Source organism: Tauraco erythrolophus, chromosome 24, assembly GCF_009769465.1.
Source record: "Tauraco erythrolophus isolate bTauEry1 chromosome 24, bTauEry1.pri, whole genome shotgun sequence".
NCBI classification, from domain to species: domain Eukaryota; kingdom Metazoa; phylum Chordata; class Aves; order Musophagiformes; family Musophagidae; genus Tauraco; species Tauraco erythrolophus.
The window spans coordinates 5,135,812-5,157,876 of NC_141488.1; the positions used below are offsets into that span (position 1 = coordinate 5,135,812).

Consider the following 22,065-nt stretch of genomic DNA (forward strand, 5'->3'; position numbering starts at 1 on the left):
CCGGGGGGGGCGGGGGGGTGGTGGCCAGCGCGCATGCGTGGAGAGGAGGCTCGCTCCGTGCGCATGCGCTCTCGCTCCCCGTTACGTAAGGGGCGGGGGCAGTTCTGGAAGGTTCTGGGCAGCGCTCAGTCGCTGCTGGGCGGCGGGCGGGAGCGGTGGCGGCGCCGAGCGCTGCGTCCCGGCGGGGCTGATCGCGGCTCGTTTCCTGGGGAAAAGGCGTCTGGTTGCGGCTATGGGGGTGACTCACGAAGCGGGGCAGTCTCCTCAGGCGGCGCCCCTGGAGCAGGACCCGTGCGGGGGAAGCCCGGCGGGCTGGGGCCGGTGAGTTGGCGGGCGGGTCGGCAGAGCCGCTGGCGGGGGCTTGGGGCGGCGGGAGGGGAGAGGCAGTTATCGGGTTTTAGTGAGCGTGTCGGCGGGTCGCTGTTCCCGGGGGGGACACCTGTTATTCACGTTTCTCTTAATTCCAGCAGCGCCCCGGTGTCTCACGGGAACCAGCCCCGCGGGTGTCCGGCGGCTCCCAGCGGTGAGTGCCCCGCGAACGCGAAATCCCGTCGGGTGAATTCCGTGCCCCGCGCGGGCTGCCGGGGCGGCCGGTTGCGCGAGAGGACGCGAGCTGTGCTCCGTGCGGGCGCTGCTGGGGAGTTGGGAACAGCGGGGGTCTGGGGGATGGGGGGGGCGGGGGTTGGGGTGGGAATTAACTGGTGGCTTCGTTCCAGCTGTGCGCTCGTGACCTTGGCCCCTGTTCAGAGGTGGAGTAGTGAAACTTCAGCTTGCACACTCGTGTGAGCTCAGGTTGCGCAGAAGGGCTTTATTTGGCACCTGTGGTTCACGGCGAGCGCTGAGTGGAGATGTTGTGATTGCACAAGCTTCCTCGAACTGGAGTGCTGACGTAACGGAGGGTTTAAGTAATGGAGATAAGATCGTTGCACCCTGCGATACAAGTCACCTTTGTAGATATAAAATGGCTGCCAGCAGGGAGGGACAGCCATTTTAATTGTTAATATAGAACCTTAACAAGTCTTGAGCCCCGTTTAAGTCATATCCAGTGAATCACTAGCTGTGTTTTTTACTAGTTACATAAATGCTTTTAATAGCAGCTTGCTACCTGTGCTGCTGGGATGTGTGGAGTTTTGTGCAGGTAGCTTTTTAATGTGATACCATCAGGATCTTGAAGTGGCTACTTTGTACTTTAAAGCTACTTTTTCTTTTACTGTTTATTTTACTGTGAAAAAAAAACCCACACAACCTCTGTAGAGCTGCAGAAGAAAACCATTCAGTTCATACTGATCTAGAAGGCAAATGGTTATTTTGCATTGTAGATGCAATAAACTGCTTTTAGAATAGACTGAAGATAAAATACCTTGAAAATTCTGCTTGGAGGGGGAAAAAAAAAAACTATGGTGTTAACTCCTATCCTTTTCAGAAAAGGTGTATGCTTACCTAGTAAACGAAGGGTATTAAAGTTCAAACCTGTGCAAACAAACCTCTCTTCAAAATTCCACACAGAACTACTCATGGTAGGGTTTTTTATTTCATATAGAAGACTGACCACAGGAGGGGAAACGAGGAAATTGTCATGTGCAAAACATGCTGATAAACTGGATGAGCATTGTTGGTGTGTTTGATTGTCCTTGAACTTTTTGCCTGTGTGTCATAATGTTTGTTGTTGTATAAATGACTTGCTGTATGTAAATGATTATCTTCCCCCTCCCCACCCACAACAGGAACAGAGACTGGGTATTACAGAACAACGATGAAAACGGAACCAGCTTCTGAAAGTACCTGCATGGAGAAAACGGTGGTTAGGAAAACGGATGATATGACAGACTTCATGGATGACTTAACCCTCAGCTCACCGAAGAAGAGAGAGTCGTCTTTGAGATCGAAGAGAAGTTGTGATAGGTCATCAACAAGGTCATCTAGCAGATCCTCTTGCAGTTCACGGTCCACTTCAAGTAGTTCCTCTTCAGCTTCCTCCAGGAGTTGCAGCCGGTCCAGATCCCGGTCAAGGTCATGGGCTAGAAGAAATGGTTCCCGAAGGTACAGAAGATACTCTCGTTCGTATTCCAGAAGCCGATCGAGATCACGTGGCTACATCAGGTACCGAGCAAGGTACCATGCCAGGCACTATAGGAGGTACCACCGCTCTCCCCCGAGGTACAGATCACGCAGTAGATCGTGGTCTCGTGGAAGATCGTATTACAGAAGGTCCTATTCGAGAAGCAGATCACGTTCAAGAGGCCGAAGATACTATGGATTTGGACGAACAATTTATCCCGAGGCTTACAGGAGCTGGAGAAGCAGGTCACGAACAAGATCTCGGAGTAGGTCACCTCTCCATTTGAGTGAAAAAGGTACTTTTTTTGAGACTTGGATTGTGAGAACCTCAAAACATACAGTTTATTTTAACCAGTCAAATTCTCATTTGTGTACTTGCTTTATAGAGCATAACTGATAATGGCAATGTGGAAGAAAATCTGTGTGGTTATAAAAAAGTATTTAAAAAAACGTTACCTAGTTCAGAGCATTTTCTTTGCACTTCAATTGAAACTAAATCTCTCAAGTTCTGAGGAAAATTCATCACAATTGATGCTTACAAACATGCAGTGATAGTAAACTGGCAGGTTTTAGGCTTGTATGAGTAGGTACATGTTGATTTAAACATAAGAAAATGACACTTTTTTTTTCTATTGTAGATAAGAGGGAACTTCTGGAAATTGCGAAAGCTAACGCTGCAAAAGCTCTGGGAACAGATAACATAATCTTGCCAGCAAGCTTGAAGATTCTTCCTCCTCGCAAAGAGATAAAAACTGAAAAACAAGAGCATGAAGATCCTGCAGAGTCAGCTGAGGTAAGTATGAACTGGCACATTCTCACTGAAAAGGTAAACGCTTGTTAAAACTTGTCGTCTGCATGGATGTGTTATAGTTTTTAACTGTGGACTTCGTGATTATGAATTCAAATCCTTGTGATTATGAATTCAAATCCTTGAACAAAATCTTCAGATTTACCAGAATGCTAAAAACTACTCTAGAAACCACTGTAGCCTTCGCCTTAAGCTGGAAGTACTACGGACTCTTAAGAGGTGGTTGATCCACGAGTACGTGCAGGCTTCCCAGTAGTGGTAGGCTGGGAAGGAGAGGCGAACGTAGTCTGTTCTTTTGAGTTGTTTTTCTTGCCCATTACTTAGACTAGTTTATGTGTTTCTGACCTAAAACCAGGAGTCTCCTTCCCAAACCTAGCGAACAGTGTGGGATTTTTTAAAGGTTAAATCTTTCTGCCCTTTTTAACTGTTAAAAGTTTTTCATGTGCAACAAACTTGTTTCCCAGAAGTTACATACCCAAGCACACAATGCATTTTACATACTTTATTTCTGTCTTATAGAAATCATGACTATGGTTCCAGACATGATGAAGAAAATCTGTTGGTAATTAAGGGACTCGTGGGCTATAGCTGCTGTGAATTTAAGGGAGGGAGAAACTCGAACAGCTTAAACTGAATTTGAATTTTAGTTTGGCGCTGTTTGTTGTAGTGTGTTGACCTGATTCGTGGTAAATACAGAACTGCAATAACTGTTAACATCGATCAGATACTGCTATTTCAAATGGAAGTAAACTTACTAAGGGTTTTAGACAAATGGTACAGGCATCCCTTTCATAATATATGCAATATATTCCAGATGTTGAGAGAGTACAGAAGAAGAGGCCTGCATCACTTGCAGATAAGTTTATTGTCATTATCCAAAGCTCTGGAGGATGGATATGCAGAACTTAATGCAACTTACTCTGCTGTTACACTTCATTGTATGACAGTCCATGCTTTGAATTGTTTGACTAAAAGTGTAACTGGGGCATGGATAGCTGGTCACATGTGAATTGGCACCATGACATTGATAAAAATACTGAATGTTTTTTTGGAATTGAGTTCAGCATTGATCTGTTGGCATATTTAGTAGCTTTCAGCTACTTTTCATGTAAATATCTGAAACAACCCTGCAGAAAGTTCATACTCTCTAGTAAACTGCCTTAACTTGCACATAATGATGTGTCCTCCCACTGAAGCTGTGTGTGCTCTTCTCTAGCAACCCAGAAGACTAGCAGAAGACATGACCAAGAGTGGAATGGAGAGAGCAACCATACAGAGGAGCATTTCTTTCAGTCCTAATGTAAGTGTGATTTCCCAAGACAGAATTCCAGTACTCTATCCCTCCTGTTAGACTTTCCCCAGTATTGGTTGCCAGATTAAAGATCTTAATAGTAAAATTTGAATTTAATGGTTTGATAATTCCTTTCCTGCAGGAGTTAGATCAGTACTTCAGCAGTAGAGCACTGTAAACACACTACAGCAGTGTTTAAAATAGATGTGCTTATTGAATGCCCGCCTGTGCCACACTGTAGACTCAAAAGTGTATGCCAGAACTGGTTTACACCAAGTTTACTTCATGTTACATGTTTGGATACATTTTAATAATGCAGAACTAAGGGAAAAGCAACTTCCCTGAATCCTGTGTTAATTAAGCGTACAGAGTCGATACTCAGTAGGTATCAGGTCTCTTGTGAGCTGGAAAGAAAATATTTGTCTTGCCAGCACATAAACCCCTTGAAGCTGGCAGGTCTTAGTACATTCCTTCTCATTCTAGGATGTTTCTTCTCATTCTAGCATTTTTAAAGGAAATTTCTTTTTCCAGAACACAATGGCAAAACCAGTACTACAGAAGCCAGCAAGCCATGTTGTTAAAGAACCAGCAGTTCCTCTGGGAAGAGAAGAGGACAGAAAGGGAAGTCCCTATGGGCAGTGGGTTCCTGTCAAGAAGGAGAAGAAGAAAACGTTTTCAAACTTCTCACCCAAAAGTGCACCATTGCGGGCACGCTAGCGTATTTTTCGTGCTGTCTCTGACCGCAGCATTTTGCATACTTCAGTAGTGATCTGAAATTTTCTGATCAGGTTGAAGACTTGTTAATACTCAGTATTTATTTTGAGATCTTAATTTTGGAATCTTAGGTTTCTCTTTCAGATATAGAGCACAGTGATCCAGAAGCCACAGATTGGAATCTTGTGTATATTTGTAAATACTTTTATATTGCTTTAATGGACTAGAACTTCCAGGTGGGTAACTTTTTCTAAACAATAGTTCAGTAGCTGTTATTTTGGACACTTGATTTACATTGTGTAACTGTTTACTTTGAGTAAATAAACTTTGGTATTGCACTGACTTCTTGATGTGTCACGTGTTGGACCTGTGTTTGGTAACCAGCTGACCGTGTTCTGTAAGTGGTTATTTCCAGGTTTAGCTTTCACTGACCCCTCTACTGTTAGCACAGAGTGCAAGAGAAGGCAGTTTTTGCTTCATTTTGAGTGAAGCTTTACATTGGAACTGTGCCTAGTGCAAGGCCTCCAGAGTAACTTCCCTCTGGAAGTAGAAAGTTTTTATTTGACATGTACCTGGCTGCCTTATGTGATGCCATCACCGCTCTTGCTGTTGAAAGTGTTGCACCTGAGCAGCTGTGACACTCTTGCTGACTTCTGATGCTGAACTTGACTTAGTACTGGCTTGTGTTTTGATTTAGGTGGCTTTAAAAGCAGCCTTGAAAGGCTCAGTGTGTCAGGCAGGCAGCAGGTCGTGGTACCAAGGGTGCAGGTTCACTGCCTGTAACCTAGAGCTCCAGAATTCAGCAGTGCAGCACACTCAGCTGCCTCGCTCACCACAACCTTTATGAAGCAAAGTATTGCGGGTTAAGTTGAGGCTGCTGCGTGGTTTTGGGTGCTATGAGTTAAAATTTGGTTTTTTTGTAAAAATAAATAGTTAGTAAAATAAACTGACTTTAACAGCTACAGTCTGGAAGCTTTGTTAAGAAACTTAAGTTGCCAAGACAGGGCTGGCAGATGTACTAAGGGTTATGTATTTTGTGCCAACTGGAAGTTAATGCTTGAGACAGGCCCTGCTCTTGCCCTCTGGGGGCTGTTTTGCTGCTGGGGCTGTGGGACAGCTGTGCTGGCTGGTGAGGAACCCCAGACTCAGCTGGGGGCAGCTGCTTTTTCACAGGCAGGTCATGTGTGTTCCTTGAGCACTTAAACAAGTGCTTTCAGGAACTTTGCTGGTCTTCACCTGCTGAAGAATAACACTAGTCTGGGTTCTGAATGGAGTTATCAGCGTTTGTGTTTATTTAGAACATGAAGCTGGTTGTTTCTGCAAGTAAAAGCTATGTACAGCTGGAGTTGTTAGGCAAATTCTATTACATTAAGTTGATTTTATGTATTAATGAAGTCTAGAAAGTATATTTTTGATACCACTTAAAACTGCTGGCAAAACCTCTCCACCAAACTTTAATTGATGTAGGGCTATCATAGCACTTTGCTGGAGCCGACAGCTCAGACAGCTGTTCCTCTCTCCAAGTTCTGTTTAATCTCAGCTGTGTACTTCCCGTAGAACCTCTCTGCCTTCTTGTTGAACTTGGCGTTCCTCTCGTTGATGTAGTCGATGTCTGCGTCATCGTTGTACGGGCGTCTTCGACTGTACTTCTCACGCTTTTCAATTCTGTAAGACAAACAGCAGTGGTTGAAATCCTGTGGCTCTGATTACACAAAGCTGCTCTATGTCACACACTTTGGTTTATCACGGTGTTTACTTACTGTTTTTCAAGATCTGCAACCATCCTATCAACCCCTTCCTTTGATGGCACGTGGCTTCCATGGAGGAGACTGTCAGATGTGGGATACAGCGCTTCACCACTGGACAAGAGCAACAGATGGGCAGCAGTTCACACAACGGCACTGATGGCTTTGAGACTCACTGCTGATTACTCCATTGTTAGTGTAACACTGGGAGAATGGGCTGGGTTGGAAGGGACCTTAAAGCTCCTCTAGTTCAAGGCACTTAAATTGTATTGAACCGTGGGAGTCCAAGATTCAGGTGGGAACATGTTGATATTAAACACACGCCCACTCAGTTATTTGAGATGCCAGAACCTGCCTATGAAATGTGTGGGCACCGAAATTGTAAATCTGAATTTGCAAGTTCTTGTCTGTCAGTCAGCCTGTTCTTCACAGAATCACACAATTGTCTGGTTGGAAGAGACCTTCAAGATTGAGTCCAACCATTCACCCTGCACTGCCAGGGTCCCTAAACCATGTTCCTCAACACCCAATCCACACGGTTTTTAAACACCTCCAGGGATGGGGACTCCACCAGCTTTCTGGGCAGCCTGTTCCAATACTTCACAACCCTCTCTGTAAAGAAATTTTTCCTGATATCTAACCTAAATTTCCCCTGGTGTAACTTGAGGCCATTCCCTCTCGTCCTGTCATTCATAACGTGGGAGAAGAGACTGACCCCCATCTCCCTACAACTTCCTTTCAGGTAACTGTAGAGAGCTTAAACCATGCCAGGCTGCTTAAAAAAAAAAAGTAATCTACTCCCCCATTTAGACTGACATTACAGTGTATGTGAGACTATGCATGTGCTGAAAGGATTAAAGTTTTTAGTGTTTGCTGATAATGTAGCAATGCCCCAGGCAGTATCAGGTGACTGACATCAAACTTACTACTGCTCCTTCAGCCTCTCGTACTGCTCCAGGTCAGGTTTGATCTGCCGCGTCAACCTCTGGTACTGGCGCAGCTGAGCAGCCGCGTAATCTTGGGAAGAAAAGGAATTAGCGTTGGGGTGACAGTTTTTATTTTGTGATTTGAGTTTGCAGCTGAAATACGAGCAAAGGTGTTTGTTATGGACACAGACAGTTATGGAGTTAAGCCGTTACCTGAAAATCCCAGATCGGGGTTTTTCCTCTTCTTTTTCCTTTCCCATCTCTCGGCCTCCTCAGCACTGATCTCCAGCAGTTTAACTTGCTCGTAGTCTTCTCCTCTCGCTGCACATTCCTAACACAGCACAAGGAACGCTTCAGTTTGAACAATAAGATGGTGGCCAAGCATCAAACTTAGTTGTAACTACCTGGATCAGTCCAGTCAACCTCTAGAGCAGGAGCCTAACAGGAGATGGATTTTTTGGGGAGGTAATGTCTGTATAGGCCCCCAGGACTGTCTAGCCGCCAGGAGGGGGGCTCAGCCTCACTGCAGGCACTTGGAATGAGACGCAGCAGGTTACAGGAAGCTGTAATTGTGTGTTTACCTTCTTCTTTTGCTCCACCTTCAACTCCCACTCCAGCCGAGCTTTTTTGGCTTCCCAGTTCGCTGGCAATTTAAGTCTTTTCTCTTCTTCCATCACTTCGAGGTGATTCAGCTTGCGAGCCTCATTCTAGGAACAAACTAGTTCATTAACGAACTCCAGAGACTCGTGGCCACGATCCATCACAAAAACAAAACCCCCAGAAGCCCCCGAGGATCACAGGTGCCCATCCCGGGACGGGTCACTGACCGCCCCACGCAAAACGCTGCGTTTGGTGAAGGGCTGAAGGCACCACCACCTGTACTCCATCCCTGCCGGATGGGAGTTCGACAGGATGGGCAATCGCGATGCGACGGGAGCAGCGGAGCGGCGGCACAGCCTCCCCGGGACCACCGGGCCGCGGCCGGCCTGCACCCGAGCTGGGCCGGGCAACCCCCGCTGCCCCTTCCCCGCGCATCAGCGGCCCCACCGGCAGAAACCGGCCCCGGGTCGGCTCCGGTCGCCGCGCACCCGCTTCATGTGGAGCTCGCGGAACTTGCGCAGCCGCTCCTCCCGCTTCTGCGCCGCCGCCTCCGCCGCCGCCTCCGCCGCCGTGCCAGGCCTCGCCTCGTCCTCCGAGCCCGAGGAGCCCTGAAACGACCCACACTCAGCCACCGGGGGAGCCAGGAACACCCCCCTCCCCTCCGCCTCCGCCTCCTCTTCCCCCTCGCTGCCACCTCACCCCGCCATCGGCATCGGGAGCGCCCAACCCGCTCAGCGCCGACACCGCCGCCGCCATCGCGCACCGTCACAAACCGCGACAAACACTTCCGCTTCCGGCCCCGCTGTCGGGCAGCTGCCGCGGCGCTCGGGCGCCCCCCGGCGGGCGGGAGGCGCTGCCGCCCCGTTCCGGCGCCGGGGCCCCTCCGCGGCGTTGTTCGCCTCCCCGGAGCGGGAGGGGGCTCGAGCTCTGCGCCCCGCCAGCGTGCGGGAACGGGGCTCGCCGCGGCGGCCGCTGGCTGCCATCGTCCCTTCCCGCTGCCGGGTGGAGCTCCGGCGCCCTCGAGGCAGCGCTTTGCTGGGCGCTTTGCTGGGTTCGTCCCCGTGTGCCCAGGAGAAGCAGATGGAAAGTGGCGACTCTCCGTTTTTTATCTTCGGAGGCAGGTTTAGAGCCTCGGAGCCGTCGGCAAAGCAATCCTTAAATTATCCCTGTGTTCCAGACTCCAGCGTCGCGCTGTGGGCTGGAAGAGACTCCGTGCTTTAGTAAACACCATTAATCAAACTTTGTTTCTTCTTCCAAGGGATCAATGGGATGATGCAAGCTTTATAGCAGCACGTGAACCAGATGAACTGCTGTGCCTCAGCTCACCTGGAAGCACCGACAAGATCCGGGGTAGAGCCTGGTGTAGAATGGGAAACCATGGAATGGCATCTGTCTGTGCTGTCCGTCCGCTTGTAGTCCCGAAATTACCCACAACAGGTTTGCTCAGGGAGAAAGTTGCAGCTCTCACGGAAGGTGAAAAGTTTTTCTGCAACTTTTGAGAAAAAAAAAGTCAAAATTTCCATGGTATTGCTGCAGTGGCCAGGATCTTCCAGCCTTGCGAAGCCAAAAGTAGATTTATTATAAGGGCTCATGAGTAATATTGATATACACGTACAGATACATCTATGTGTACATGTGTGTAATGTCTTGATATTCGTACAGTAAAGGCAGAAGGGTTCAGGACTTTTGTTTTGCTTTGAAGAAACGATCCAAACCCAGAAGGTTGAGAATCGCCGGCCGACGGCGTGTTTTTTACACTGACCTTGTCAGCGGCGGCTCGTCCCTTTCCAGCAGAGGGAAATGCAGCACCAGTGATGAGGGGCTGTGGCGATGGCAGGCAGCCTGGCAAACGCAAACTCTCTCTGTTCTCTTTTAACTTCACTTTCTTCCACTGCCAAACTCTGATGCATGCTGAGTGATTAAAAATATCAAACACAGTGTTACCCAGCAAGGAGTCAAGTCAGAGGGAAAAAAAAAAAAAAAGAAACCCAACCTAGTGAAGCCAGTGCTGCAAAACTGAGCAGACTGGGGCAAAGAATGGGAGGCAGAAAGCTTTTATATAGCTCTGTTGACAATATCTTAAAGGAGAGGATTATTCCGACAAGGTTTGTTTTTTGGGTGTTCCCCCTCACCTGCCTTCTCCATACCCTTGCGACTTGGCTGGGATTTGTCAGATTTCCATGCACATGGAGCAAGCTACTGCCACACTGAGGACAGGGACCACTGGTGCTGGAAGAGAGGAGATTCCTGAAAAAAGCAGCCAGCAAAGTGGTTGATGTCGTTGTGCAGTAAATTTGGCAGCGCAGTGTCAAAATCTGAGTTACGTACTCGGGCCATGGCTTTACCAATGACTCTCTGCTCCTTCTGGTGCTCCCAGCCCCTCTGACCTGAGGTCGCCCCTTAGCTCTGGTCCTCACTGGCTCTGAGCCCTTTGCAGCGAGGGGTGTCCCACCACCCGTGTAGGTGGCCCCATGGAAATGTTTTTTAGTGGAGGTGATGCGGGTGTGACAGGAGCAAAGGGAAGCTGAGAAACATCTTGCTGCCGCTGCAGCAGCAGCCCTGGCCGTGTCCCGGCAAGGCCTGGGGCTTGTAAAGAAGAGTAGCAGAATCCGGCCCTGCTCGCTGCCCTGAGACAGTGCTTTGCTTCAGGGGCTGTCTCCACGTCCCTCATGTGTGGGAACTGGTCGCCACGCTTGGGATCAGAGGTTCTGGGAGGAGGGAGGGATGCTGGCCTGGCTCTCGGATGCATGAAACACCGCATCAACCGCACCCCTCTGCAGCTCCCACCTGCGATCTCAACTGGAGTTTTATTTTCTGGAGCATCCAGACAATCTCCTGTGACAGCTGAGCACCGGGTGGCTCCGTGTCCCCTCCGAATGGAAGTTAGGAACAAGCAGAGGGGTGAGCGGCGGGGGAGGAGGGCGAGCTCTGGGCAGGGGCTGCCCCAGATATCTGCTGGGCTCCGTGACGTGGGGGTGGGCTGCAGAGCGGGGCCGTCAGCCGCTTGCGTACTCGCTACCCTTTCATTTAATGGCGGGAAGCCGGATGGTTTTTATGGATTTGTGCAGTGCCTTGGCTCAGTGGAGCCTCTTCTCCCTCCTCACCGCCATCATGCAGTTAGAGAATCAACCCAAGAGGTTTCCCTGGCTTCTGCGGATTTGCTTCTGGGTCCGATGCCAATTCAGGGAGCCCGGTTCCTGGTGCAGGTGCCGAGTGCCTCCCCGGCTTGGTGGTACTACTGCGAATGCCAACCTGGCCTGAAAGAGCAGGGAATTCACCCAAACCCGCCGTGCGCCGAGGAGCAGGGGCTGGTCCTGCGCGGGCTGACAGTGAGTACACGCAGATCTGCTCTTGCTGTCACTTACAGTTAATTTATTTTTAGATTAAAAAATGTTTTTATTTCTCATGCACACAGAGTTGGCACTGCTTTCTTGGGTCGTAGCTGACTCCATTGTCTTCTCCAGTTATGCCTCCCCTGCAGTGCCGAAATGAAAAATTCCAGTTACATATTGTACAGGGGATGGGAACTCGGAGGAACTGACTCATCTCGGTTATATTTGTCCTTTTCAAAGGGGAAGATCCTGGTCGAGGGGTGGTGGGGGAGCAGCGTCGGTTATCTCCCATCCACCACAGCAAACATGGCGCTTTTATCAGGGGTCTGCAGGGCGCCCGGCTGGGTGCCCCTATGAAGGCACCGCGTGTTCTCACAGTGTGAAGCTCCTCGGGCTGCTCGGATCAGGGCAATGGGAAAGGGAGAGGTTTGTGTCCGTTCTCAGAAAAATAATTGTGGCTCCAGCATGACAGAGGCCGCAGCACACTCCCTGGGACATGAGCCATGTAGCAAGCTCCAGCCCTGGGGACATTTCTCACCCGCGAGGGAGGGGGGACGGGGAGGACAACCCCACGCTGGAGCTGAAGCGAGGTGCTGCAGCGTGCCCAGCTCGCTCTGCGTGGGGAGCGCTTGAACACAACAGCCAGGAATGGCTGGTCCCTCACCCTGAGCTGGGCATCCATCAGTGTCTCTTCCCTAAATGTCCACCCTCGCTGCCTCTGTCCCGCAGCACAGCCTCCATCTTCCACCTGCTGGGGTTGATCTGCTGCAGCACCCGGCTTGGGGGGCAGCAGCAGCTTGAGCTGGGCGTGTGGTGCCATGGCCGGACCTGTGACACCAAAGTGCAATGATGTGGCTTGGGTGTGCAATGCCATGGCTTGGGTGTGCAAAGCCATGGTTGGGTGTGCAATGCCGTGGTTTGGACATGCAATGCCATGGCTGGGTGTGCAGTGCTGTGGTTTGAACAAGCAATGCCATGGCTGGGTGTGCAATGCCATGGCTGGGTGTGCAGTGCTGTGGTTTGAACATGCAATGCCATGGCTGGGTGTGCAGTGCCATGGCTGGGTGTGCAGTGCTGTGGTTTGGACATGCAATACCATGGCTGGGTGTGCAGTGCTGTGGTTTGAACATGCAATGCCATGGCTGGGTGTGCAGTGCCATGGCTGGGTGTGCAGTGCTGTGGTTTGGACATGCAATACCATGGCTGGGTGTGCAGTGCTGTGGTTTGGACATGCAGTGCCATGGCTGGGTGTGCAGTGCTGTGGTTTGGATATGTAAAGCTGTGGCTTGGGTGTGCAAGGCCACAGCTTGAGTGTGCAAGGCCACAATCCAGACCTACAGTGCCACAACTTGGACCTGCACTGCCATGGATCAGACCTGCAGCACGGCGGGTCCTTGCGCTGGGTGTAGGTGCTGCTGGAGAGGGCGGGAAGGCGCGATGCTCTGCTGCGGCCAAGGACAGCTCTTCCCCCCGTGGTCCCGCAGCGGAGCTCACCCCTCCCCAGCCGCCGCGTGTCACATCGGTGCCGTCACGTGCGACCTGCCACATGGGCTTCTTGCGTGTCAGAAGGGAGCCGTGAGCGTGCTGGGGGATGTGATAAGGCCCCAGCATGCGGTGGCGTGAGTACAGCTCTCCTGCGTGGTCCCAGCAGCTGCAGGAGCCGCTTCCACTTCCTGCCCGTCCCTGCCTGTGCAGCGCAGCTCCATGCTGTTCAACAGCTGCCGCGCTCCATCCTGTTTCGTGATGAAAGGTGCTTTAGAAGCGGAAGAACGCTGTGATGATCAGGAGAAATAATGTACAGGCAGGGCTGGAGACAAGGCGAGCCTGCGCTTATCCCGGTCCCAGCCCTCAGGATGGGTGGTGGTGGTGGGGGGATGGATGTCCTCAGCCCAGCAGCGGTGTGGGGACCCTTCCCCACCTCTGATTTTGGAGGAAACCATAGGGGTGAGCATGGGTGGCACATACAGGGTTGGTTCACTGTGCTCCTGCTGCGCCAGCTCGCTTCAGTGCCATCCCAGCACCGTGCCGACATCTGGGAATCTCAGACGGCCAAATCTCCCTTGTCATCAGGATGAAAACCTGGGGCAGGAAAAGAGGCAGTGCCTGGGATGCCCACATGGTTGGGAGCTCTGAGGCTGGGACCGACAGGATGCTGGCATTGACCACACTGGGAAGCCCTTTGCAAGCAGAGGGCTGATTTGGGTAAAGAAGAGGAAAACCAGACCTAAAACTTGCATAGGACCAAATCAAACTTGCAGTAACGGCATTAATCCAGCGAGACGGGCAGCATACAGTGTATTAGAAGATAAGATTGAGCAGAGTGTATTTCCTTATTGGAAGAGATCTAATACACTGCGTCGTTGCGTGTAGTCATTATCCATGCAGAAACATGGAGAGAGGGGAAATGTGGAGACTGTTTAAGATTGTTTGTTTTTCAGGTGGAAGAGAAACCGGTTTTCTTTCAGTTCAGTTCCTTTCAATCACAGCCTACTGTTTGTGTCCTGTTGGGTTGCAATTATAATCTTTCAGATCAGACACATAATCATTGGGCTGGAGAGCAAAAAGTACCTGGGTAATGTGCTTAACAGAAATTAACCTGGTTACGTTTGTACTCTATTGAAAACGAGAAAGTGCTGATGGTCAAAATCAATTCCTCCCCAGCCAAATTACTGCAGGGCTGGCTTAGGGTTTCAGCTAAATGCTCAGCCCTCCAACAATGAGCCTGATTGTATTGAATTAGGCTCCTGAGCTTACAGTTCAAATGATGGCAACGCTTTGCCTTCAGTGCTAGCAGCGAGCGGGTGGGCAAAATGGAAAATCCACCTCGTTTTCCCCCCGGGACGATGCGGAGGGTCCTGCTGGGTGTCCCCGGTGCTGGCCAAATGAGGGGCTGTGGGCAAGCTTTGCCCAAACCTCCCCTGTCCATGTTACAGCCTGTCAGTCCGGGATTGTAGTTGAATTGGGATGATGGACCGGGGGACATGGGGTGGGATGGTTTGGGATTCACAGTCCTGAAGGCCGATAAATCACGGCCTTCCTGGGGGGGCTGATGTTCCTTTTGGAGACTTCTTAAGTGCCTGGAGAGCGGGGCAGCTCTCCGCAGCGTTTGTCAACTCCTGCCTGGTTACATCTTTTCCCTTAAAAGCCGGAACCTCGCGGAGTTTCCTGGATGAGAGCACCTCAGTCATTAACCGTGAATTCCAAATGAAGCAGATTTACAGCAGATATCACAGAAATACACTGGTCTGAGACAGCAGGAGAGCAGCCCGGGGCGCTGGGAAACGGCCTGTCCGATGTGCTGCCATCGAGCATCGTCCACCGGCACAGCCACCCCGGCAGCCCTCCCCGGCAGCGTGCCGTGCCACAGGGCTGTGCTCTTCAGGAGGTGCCCTGGTTCTCTGCAGTGATGGGTCCTGCCAGCCGCTGCGGGATGGGGATGCCTTCGAGGCTCCCAAAACCCAGCAGCAGCAGGGATCGATGGCTGGGGATGTACATTTCCCTGGGGGAATGTGACAAGTGGCAATTAATTAGCTGTCAATGACAGGGAAGGATGGCACCTGTGGTCCTGCTGTTGCAATTAGGAGGGAGAAGGAGGCCAGAGGGAGGGATGCTGTGAGCTGGGCAGTGTGGCAGGGGACAATCCTGCTCTTGGTCCCAGCATGAGTGGTATTGAGTCCACAGCACTACGGATGTCCCAAGAGGGTACCCTGGACACTGGGGATTTGCTTCCCTCCCTGCTGGGGGACATGGGGCTTGGGACATGGCTGGACCCCAGGGATGTGCCAGGATGGACCCATCCCCAGCAGGCAGCGGGGCAGAGGGTGGCTGCGGGAGAGCAGCCTCTCTGGGCATGGAGGGAGGATAACGTAACGTTTCCCCCGATCAATGAAGATTTTGGTTTGTGAGTTATTAGCCTGGTGTCATAAACTATCTCAAAACCACAAAAGTAAAATAATAAATCTCCCTGTTTACCTCCTGTGCGTTGTTTTTAAGTACCAAAGTCCCTCCAGGCATCTGTTCAATATTGCATCGGCCAAACGCGAACACAAATCACAAAGATGAAGCCGGATTTTGGGGAATATTAGTCAATCTTCGCTGTTTTCCACCATTTGGTGGTGGGCAGGGAAGCTCCCGTGGGCTCGCCGGGCACCGTGGGCAAACGCTGACCTCGTGCCGAGCACAGGAGGGCTGGGGCTGAGCAGGGCCAGGGAAGTGCTGGGTGAGGGCACTGGGTGCTGCTCCCAGGGACTTGTCCCTGTTCCCGTCCACTGAACATTGGGAACACCTCTGGCCCCTGCCTTGCTGTCCCCTGGCTCGTGCAATTTTGCTGCTGCAGAGATCCAGCTCTGCCAGTCTGACCATGGCTCGTAACCCCGCGGTGAGCCCCCCCAAGGAAGCACACTTGAGCCATCATTAAAGGACAGTTGGTGCTGGTAAACAGCCAGAACCTCACCCCCAAACTGCAGTTTTGGGAGGACAGGGGCCAGCTCCCCCCAGGGCTCCCAGTGCTCCCAGTACGCTGCATGCAAACCAGGAGGTGCTGGGGTCCATGGGTCACCCACGCCAGTGGAGGGGCTGTGCCCCCCTCACCTCCATCCTCTGCCCAGTGCCTTGGGGAGCCCGGAGGTGGTGGGGTGTCCCTTGCTCCCCCGAGCCTCCCTGCCCACCAGCCACAGGTTTTATTTCTAAAGATGTTTCTGGTCGCTCTTCCCAGTATTTTTGTCTCCTGGCCGTGGCCGCTGCATCCTCCCTCGTCATTAACTGCCTGGCTTGGGTTGCTCCGTGGTTTTCCCCTATCCCAGCAGTCTCCCCCGTCATTACCCACCAGAATAAACCTTTCAAAGAAGAAAAAAAGGATGGTAAAGGCTATTGCAGGCAGGGCCAGGGCAGGCAGGTTCCTCTCAGCAGCACTGGGAACCAGATCCAGGGAAAACTTCCAGCTGCAAAGAGAAACCTGCTTGGCTGCGGAAGGGAAAGGCGGATTGCAAAGGCAGGGGACGATGGCTGGAGACGTGGGAGCTCGCCCTGGGACACGGCACAGCTCCGGGGAGGGATGCTGGAAACCCAGCCTGCATTTCAGGTGGGAAGCAATTAGGGTCGGGGTTTGATGGCATTAACGAGAGGAGCTCCAAGCAGAGAGACGGGGCCACAACGTCTCATTTCCAGGGAGATGCGAGATGCACTTTGCCGCTGACGGCGGAGCAGGGAGCAGTCGGCGACGCGGTGTGTCGGGACACTTCGCTGCACGGCGTGTTGGCCAACGACACCGGGAAGGAGCTGGGGTGCAGGCTGCTCCCCGAGGGACACCCCGCACCCCGCAGCCCCCGCGCCCCGCGCGCAGCCTCTCTCTTCGCAGAGCAACGCTGGGAAATACATCGTTTCCCGTCTCGACACCTGGATTTCAGGAACCCCCACGCTGTTCAAAGCTGGAGAGGGGAGGAAGCCCTTTGCAGGCCACCCCCTTCCCTGACCAGGGGGTCCCGCTCCCCCTGTGCCCCACAAAACCACCCCACAGCCGGTGCAGGAAAACCTCAGGTTCACAGGGCTGGAAAACCAAAAGGAGCCGAGTGGGAACGTTTTGGGGGTGCAAAGCTGAGCCCCCAACACCGCACTCCGTGCTCTCTCCAGCTGCTGGCAGCAGGATGCTCCCAGCCAGGCTGTGTCTGACACACCAAAGCAAAGCCCTGCTACTACACAAGGGTTTTGGGTTTTTTTTGTGGTTGCAGAGTGGGATTCTGCTGGGATGTAAACAGGTGCAGCTTGTTGGGTTTCTTCTGAGGCCTGATTTTGGCCCCGAAAGTGTTAAGTGAGTGCTAAGCCCTATAAAATTACCCTTTCAGCTACTATTTCTGCACAAAAGGCTTTCGGTGACAAGATATGCCAAAGCATCTGATGAAGTAATATGTCTATTCTCATTTGTGACATTTATTATTAACAGGGAAAAGAAAAAAAAAAATCACAGCAACCCAGCCAGAGAGAAAGAACTCTTAATTGAAGGACTATTGTGCAGTGGTAACTGCTATTAAATTAATCTGCTGCATTCCTTTCCACCCACACACTTTAAAACTTCCTGGTTATAATTAGAACCATTTAAAACCAATTTGACACTCCTTGGATGATGCAGTTCAGCTGCTTAATATGGTGAAACTTTGGTGAAAGGAGTGCAGAGGGGCTGTGAGCAAGCTGGGGCTGCTTGGCTCTTGGGGAGGATCGAACCCAGGAGCTGGTGCTCATGCACGAGGATGTTCCCCAGTCCCGTGGGGAACTGGGAGGTCAGGTCCACTCCCCACCAGTGCTGGAAGCTCCCTCCAAGCTGTGGCCTGTCTCGGTCCTCTGCAGTCGTCCTATGGGAGATGCCCTATCGCTGGAAGTGTTCAAGGCCAGGTTGGATGAGGCTTTGAGCAACCTGGTGTAGTGGAGGGTGTCCCTGCCTGTGGCAGGGGGGTTGGAACCAGATGATCTTTGAGGTCCTTTCCAACCCAAACCAAACCATTCTATGATTCTATGCTCCTGCAAGAGCTGCTTGGAGCATCCTTTCCCCAGAGGCACCCATGGGTGCTGGGAGGGCTTGGTGATGCTCACCTTTGTTGGGGGGGTGTAAATACCTTCCCCCTGTTTTGGGAGGCACCTTGAGTGGTCACCTCTTCCTTTGTGCAAGGTGATAAATGCACCAAAGAAAAAAATGCGCCGACGTGAAAGCATTTGGGTGTTGGTAAAAAGATGTTTCACTGCAGGACTGAAAAGTGATTTTTTTTTTTTTTTTTTTTTGGCAACGGGAGACCTTAGGGGTGTGCTGATGCCACGTGCTTCTGCACCAGCGCTCTGCCCACCTCAAAACCTTGGTCAGGGTTAGGAAACCCTCAAAGGGTGCTAGTCCAGGGCTGCATTTGGGAAGGGTGCTCTGGCTCTGCGGGAGCTGGGGTGTAGCTGTTTGCTGGGAGAATAAACAGAAACCACCAGGTCTGGCCAAAAACTGGTGCTGAGCCCCAGCGGGTGTCACTTCTGCAAATCTGTTCCTGCTTGGCCGCCTTTATCTGTCATTCTCGTAACCACCTGGGTGGTATTTCGATGGTATCGGCGAGGCCGCGCGTAGCTCTCGAGCACATCCCCGACCACCTCAAGGCAAAACCAGTTCCTCTAAGCAGCCCTGGAAGATCCCGTTAGTCACGGTATCTTTACTGTCACCTTCTGTTTCCTTCTCCATTTGGCTTTCAGTTTTGTGACATGTGTTAACCAGGACTGCGCGCCGGATCCAGCCCCAGCCCTGCAGCTTCCTCACCCGCCGCTGGGACCGTTTCCTGCCAGCGCCCACCTTGCGCCCGTCCGCCCAGCAGCCAGGGGTGCGATGGCTTCAACTCTTACATTTTGGGGGAAAATGTGGTGTTTTGTGCTTTATACCCTCCCTTCCACGTGGTTTTTTCCCCTTGGGGAAGGGCTGTGATGAAAACCTCGAGGGCTCGAGCGTTTCCCTGGTTCCCTCCGCTGCAGCTCGGTTTCAGGTTCCCGCATGGCCCTTGGGGCCGTGGCTTTTTTGGACATGTTATGTGCAGGAATTTGGGCTGCCGTGGCCCCAACAGCTCCGCAGAGCCCACCTTCCCAGTGGGGCCAGTATCAGCTCCCTGCCCTGCTCGCTGCTGCTGCTGGCTCACCCCCTGCACCCGGTGCCACTCCAGGCACATGTTTAGCCGCTCTGACCAGCACTATTTACCCTCCTTTCGGGGCCAGACCCCCTCCTTCCCATGCCAGCACCTTCCCTCTTCTTCCACCTTGCTGCTCTCCCTCTCGCTGATGTTTTACGTCTCTTCCAAATGCCCTTAATCCCTCAGCTCATCCTCATCTCCATCGCTTGTGCTGCCCCGTCCAGGGCTCCGCGTGGTGGCACGAGGTGGGAAGGAGCTCTCATGCCTCATCCAAGCGAGTGCCAGGACTCATCTGCCAGGAATGGCAAGAAGAAGAAAATACGGATTTTTTTTCTCCCTCTAAACAGGCCCCTGCCCGGGACAGAGACCCTCGGCTGGGGCTGGTGATGAGGGTTGTCTCCGCAGGGCTGGAGCACAACGGGCTGGCTGGGGCTGCCGTCACTGCATGTGCAGGTTTTGGGTGGGTTTTTGGTTTTGTTTTTTTAAACAAACTAACTCCAATTTTTTAGATTTTGAATTTCTTCCCTTCTTCTGTCCTTCTTCCGCTCTGGAGCATGATCAACCCCCAAAGAGCAGAGGTTATTTATGCGTTTGTCTAATCTGTGTTGGTTGGGGTTGGGTTTGGGTTTGGGTTTTTTGTTGGTGGTTGGTTTTTTGTTTTTTCTTTCCCCGCCCCCCCCCCCCTTGCTACTTCGTAATTTTTTCCCAACTTTGGAAGAGCGACAGAGTGGCCAAAGGAAAAAACAAAACAAGGATATTTCTGCTACCCTGTAACTTTGCAAAAATGCTGCGTGCCTGCGCTGGTGCGCGGCGGGGGGCGTAACGAGAACCAGGGCCCGCCAGCTCCGGCCAGACGGAGTAAAATTAGCCGAGGAGGCGGGAGAGGGGGAAACGTCTTCATCCCAGGAAGCCTCCGGAGCCCAGATGGGTTTGTACGGAGCGAGCGGGATGCGGACTGCGCTCACCCCTCGCAGCGGGGCTGAGCCGAGCCCGAGCGTGATCTACGAGTCCCCTCTGAGCGTTTAGCTCCGCTCGTTAAAGCCTCCCCATCCGTCTCCCTTTGCCAGCTCTCCTCCCTTCAAAACCCAAGCTGGGGCTGGTTGTCTTTTCCTTCCCTCCGAGCTCCAGTGTTTCCCCAGCTGCTCCCCTAAACCAAGCGGCTCCATCCCATCCTCGCTGGCTTTCTGAAGCAGAGCTCCTGGAAGGAGCTGTGCACCCACGGCCGCCTCTCCTGGACCCTTGTCCACCACGGGGCCGAGGGGAGCCTGTGGAAGGGAGAGGGACGCCGAGTCCTCCCCGTCTGCCCAGGGCAGTTATTTCACTTGTTGTTTACAAGCGACGTCTTGGCAGGAGGCGTCAGCTCGACGCGGCGGCTCTGCCAGCGGTTGTCACCGCGCCCGCTGCTCCGCGGTGCCATCGGCAGCGGCCGTCCCACTGCGTCCCCGCAGCCGGATCGCGGTCCTCAGGCAGCAGGCGAGAGGGGGTTTGTCTGTGTATGCCTGTAAAATGTACTGATGCAGCTTGGATTTGGGTCTTTGGGGGGAAAAAAAGAAATTAAAAAATAATCCAGGTTGTATATTTTTAAGTGTAGAAATCCCTCCGGGTCCCCGACGTGGGGCTGTGCTGGTCCCTGACGCCTGTGTGTGGTGTTTGCTGGGGGGGTCTCTGAGTATTTCTGAGAAACATCATGAGCTGGGCTATAATTCATATATATAAATGTCCATTAAAGTAAGTGTAGAAATTAAGATGTGGACAAACGTGATCAGGGAATCAGTGCTGCCAGATCGGAGGCTCGGGCAGAGGACTCGACTGGAACTGATTTAGGCATCACAGGGAGTAATTGAGTAGGATAAAAAGCCTCTGCTTGTTAGCAGGGGGTGGTAATTAAGACACATGGGTGCCCGGGCCAGTGCACGGGTGGTCCCGTGGTGCTGAGGGTGCAGAGGCGGCGGTGGACGTGGTGCGGGTGTAGCGCAGCACTCGCTTCCTTCCTGGGAATAGAAAAGAAGGATCGGACGAAATGAAGGGGGACAAGGAACAAAAAAAGTCTGTTCAGAAGCTGATTGGATCTGACATGGTCTTCTGAGCTCTCCGAGTGGCGTTTACTGCTAAAGATATGGCAAAGAAAATAAATCTCGTGGGCATGACAGCGTGCTTTAATTAATAACAGAAGCCAGGGCTCGGCCGAGCGGGGTGGGAGGGTTTCGGCGCTGGAGGTACCGGCGCAGGGCTGGGTGATGGGGTAGCGGAGGGTTTGCCAGCCCTGCTGCTGGGGAAAACCTGGGGGAAAACCAGGTAAAGTGAAAAATAAAAAAAGGAAAAAAATTAAAAAGCAACGAGTGGACACTTGTGATGAGAAGCGAGAAGGGGTTGGATCCAGACCTTGCCGACGGCGCGGGATGGGAGGGAGATGCTGGATGGCTTGTCTTCCCGTGGCTGGACACAGCTCCTGGGAGAGGGGGATAATTTCTATCTGAAACGAGGAGCTGCTGAAAGGGAAAGGACCGCTGCTGGGAGCGTCCGGGTGCTGGGACACACAGCATTGAAATTCCCAGCTGCTCCATCCTGATGAAAACCTGAGAAAAGCCCAGACCTGAGCATTTAAATAGATGTAAAGATCCAATATTCTTGTTTTTCTCTCTCATTTCCAGGCTCACCACGGTGCTGAGACCCTGTAGCCCTCACAGAGCCACCCAGCACCAGCGGGTGCTCCTGTGCCCCTGGAGCTGGCACATCCCCTGGGCTTGGACGAGGCACCGTCAGCCCCTTGGTCCCTTTGGGGCAAATTTTCCTTTTTGTGCATGATGGCAGAGTAGGAAGGGTGCAAAGCCAGTGACGTGCTGTGGTTCAGCCCTTTCTTAAAGCCCTTTGGGGTTCTGTGGATTCAGAAATGAAGCCCACCATGGAACTGGCACTTGGAACCACCATTTGGAACCAGAACAGTTTGGGGG

General features: G+C 52.1%; 2 protein-coding genes across 4 annotated transcripts; one reads left to right on the forward strand and one right to left on the reverse strand.

The window, feature by feature from the left end:
• The first annotated feature begins 174 nt into the window (after positions 1–174).
• Positions 175–5,213, forward strand: RSRP1 (arginine and serine rich protein 1). 3 transcript variants are annotated; one of them, XM_086626050.1, is made up of 6 exons: positions 214–321; positions 468–523; positions 1,725–2,354; positions 2,697–2,851; positions 4,083–4,166; positions 4,689–5,213. In XM_086626050.1, the coding sequence occupies exons 1-6, from the start codon at positions 233–235 to the stop codon at positions 4,872–4,874; spliced, it is 1,200 nt and encodes a 399-aa protein (XP_086482176.1). In that variant the 5' UTR covers positions 214–232; the 3' UTR covers positions 4,875–5,213. The 3 variants fall into 3 exon arrangements, 2 of the variants coding, with proteins under 2 accessions (XP_086482177.1, XP_086482176.1); XM_086626051.1 differs by lacking the exon at positions 4,689–5,213 and having other exon boundaries at positions 175–321; positions 3,681–4,125; XR_015222843.1 differs by lacking the exons at positions 4,083–4,166; positions 4,689–5,213 and adding an exon at positions 3,681–3,718 and having other exon boundaries at positions 182–321; positions 2,697–3,428.
• Positions 5,214–6,244: 1,031 nt separating this feature from the next.
• On the reverse strand, positions 6,245–8,898 carry SYF2 (SYF2 pre-mRNA splicing factor). Its single transcript, XM_086626052.1, has 7 exons — positions 8,842–8,898; positions 8,631–8,750; positions 8,124–8,249; positions 7,756–7,873; positions 7,543–7,633; positions 6,632–6,730; positions 6,245–6,536 (listed from the first exon to the last, which is right to left on the reverse strand). Exons 1-7 carry the CDS (start codon positions 8,896–8,898, stop codon positions 6,371–6,373), a joined length of 777 nt encoding a protein of 258 aa, XP_086482178.1. The 3' UTR covers positions 6,245–6,370.
• Between the last annotated feature and the right edge of the window lie 13,167 nt (positions 8,899–22,065).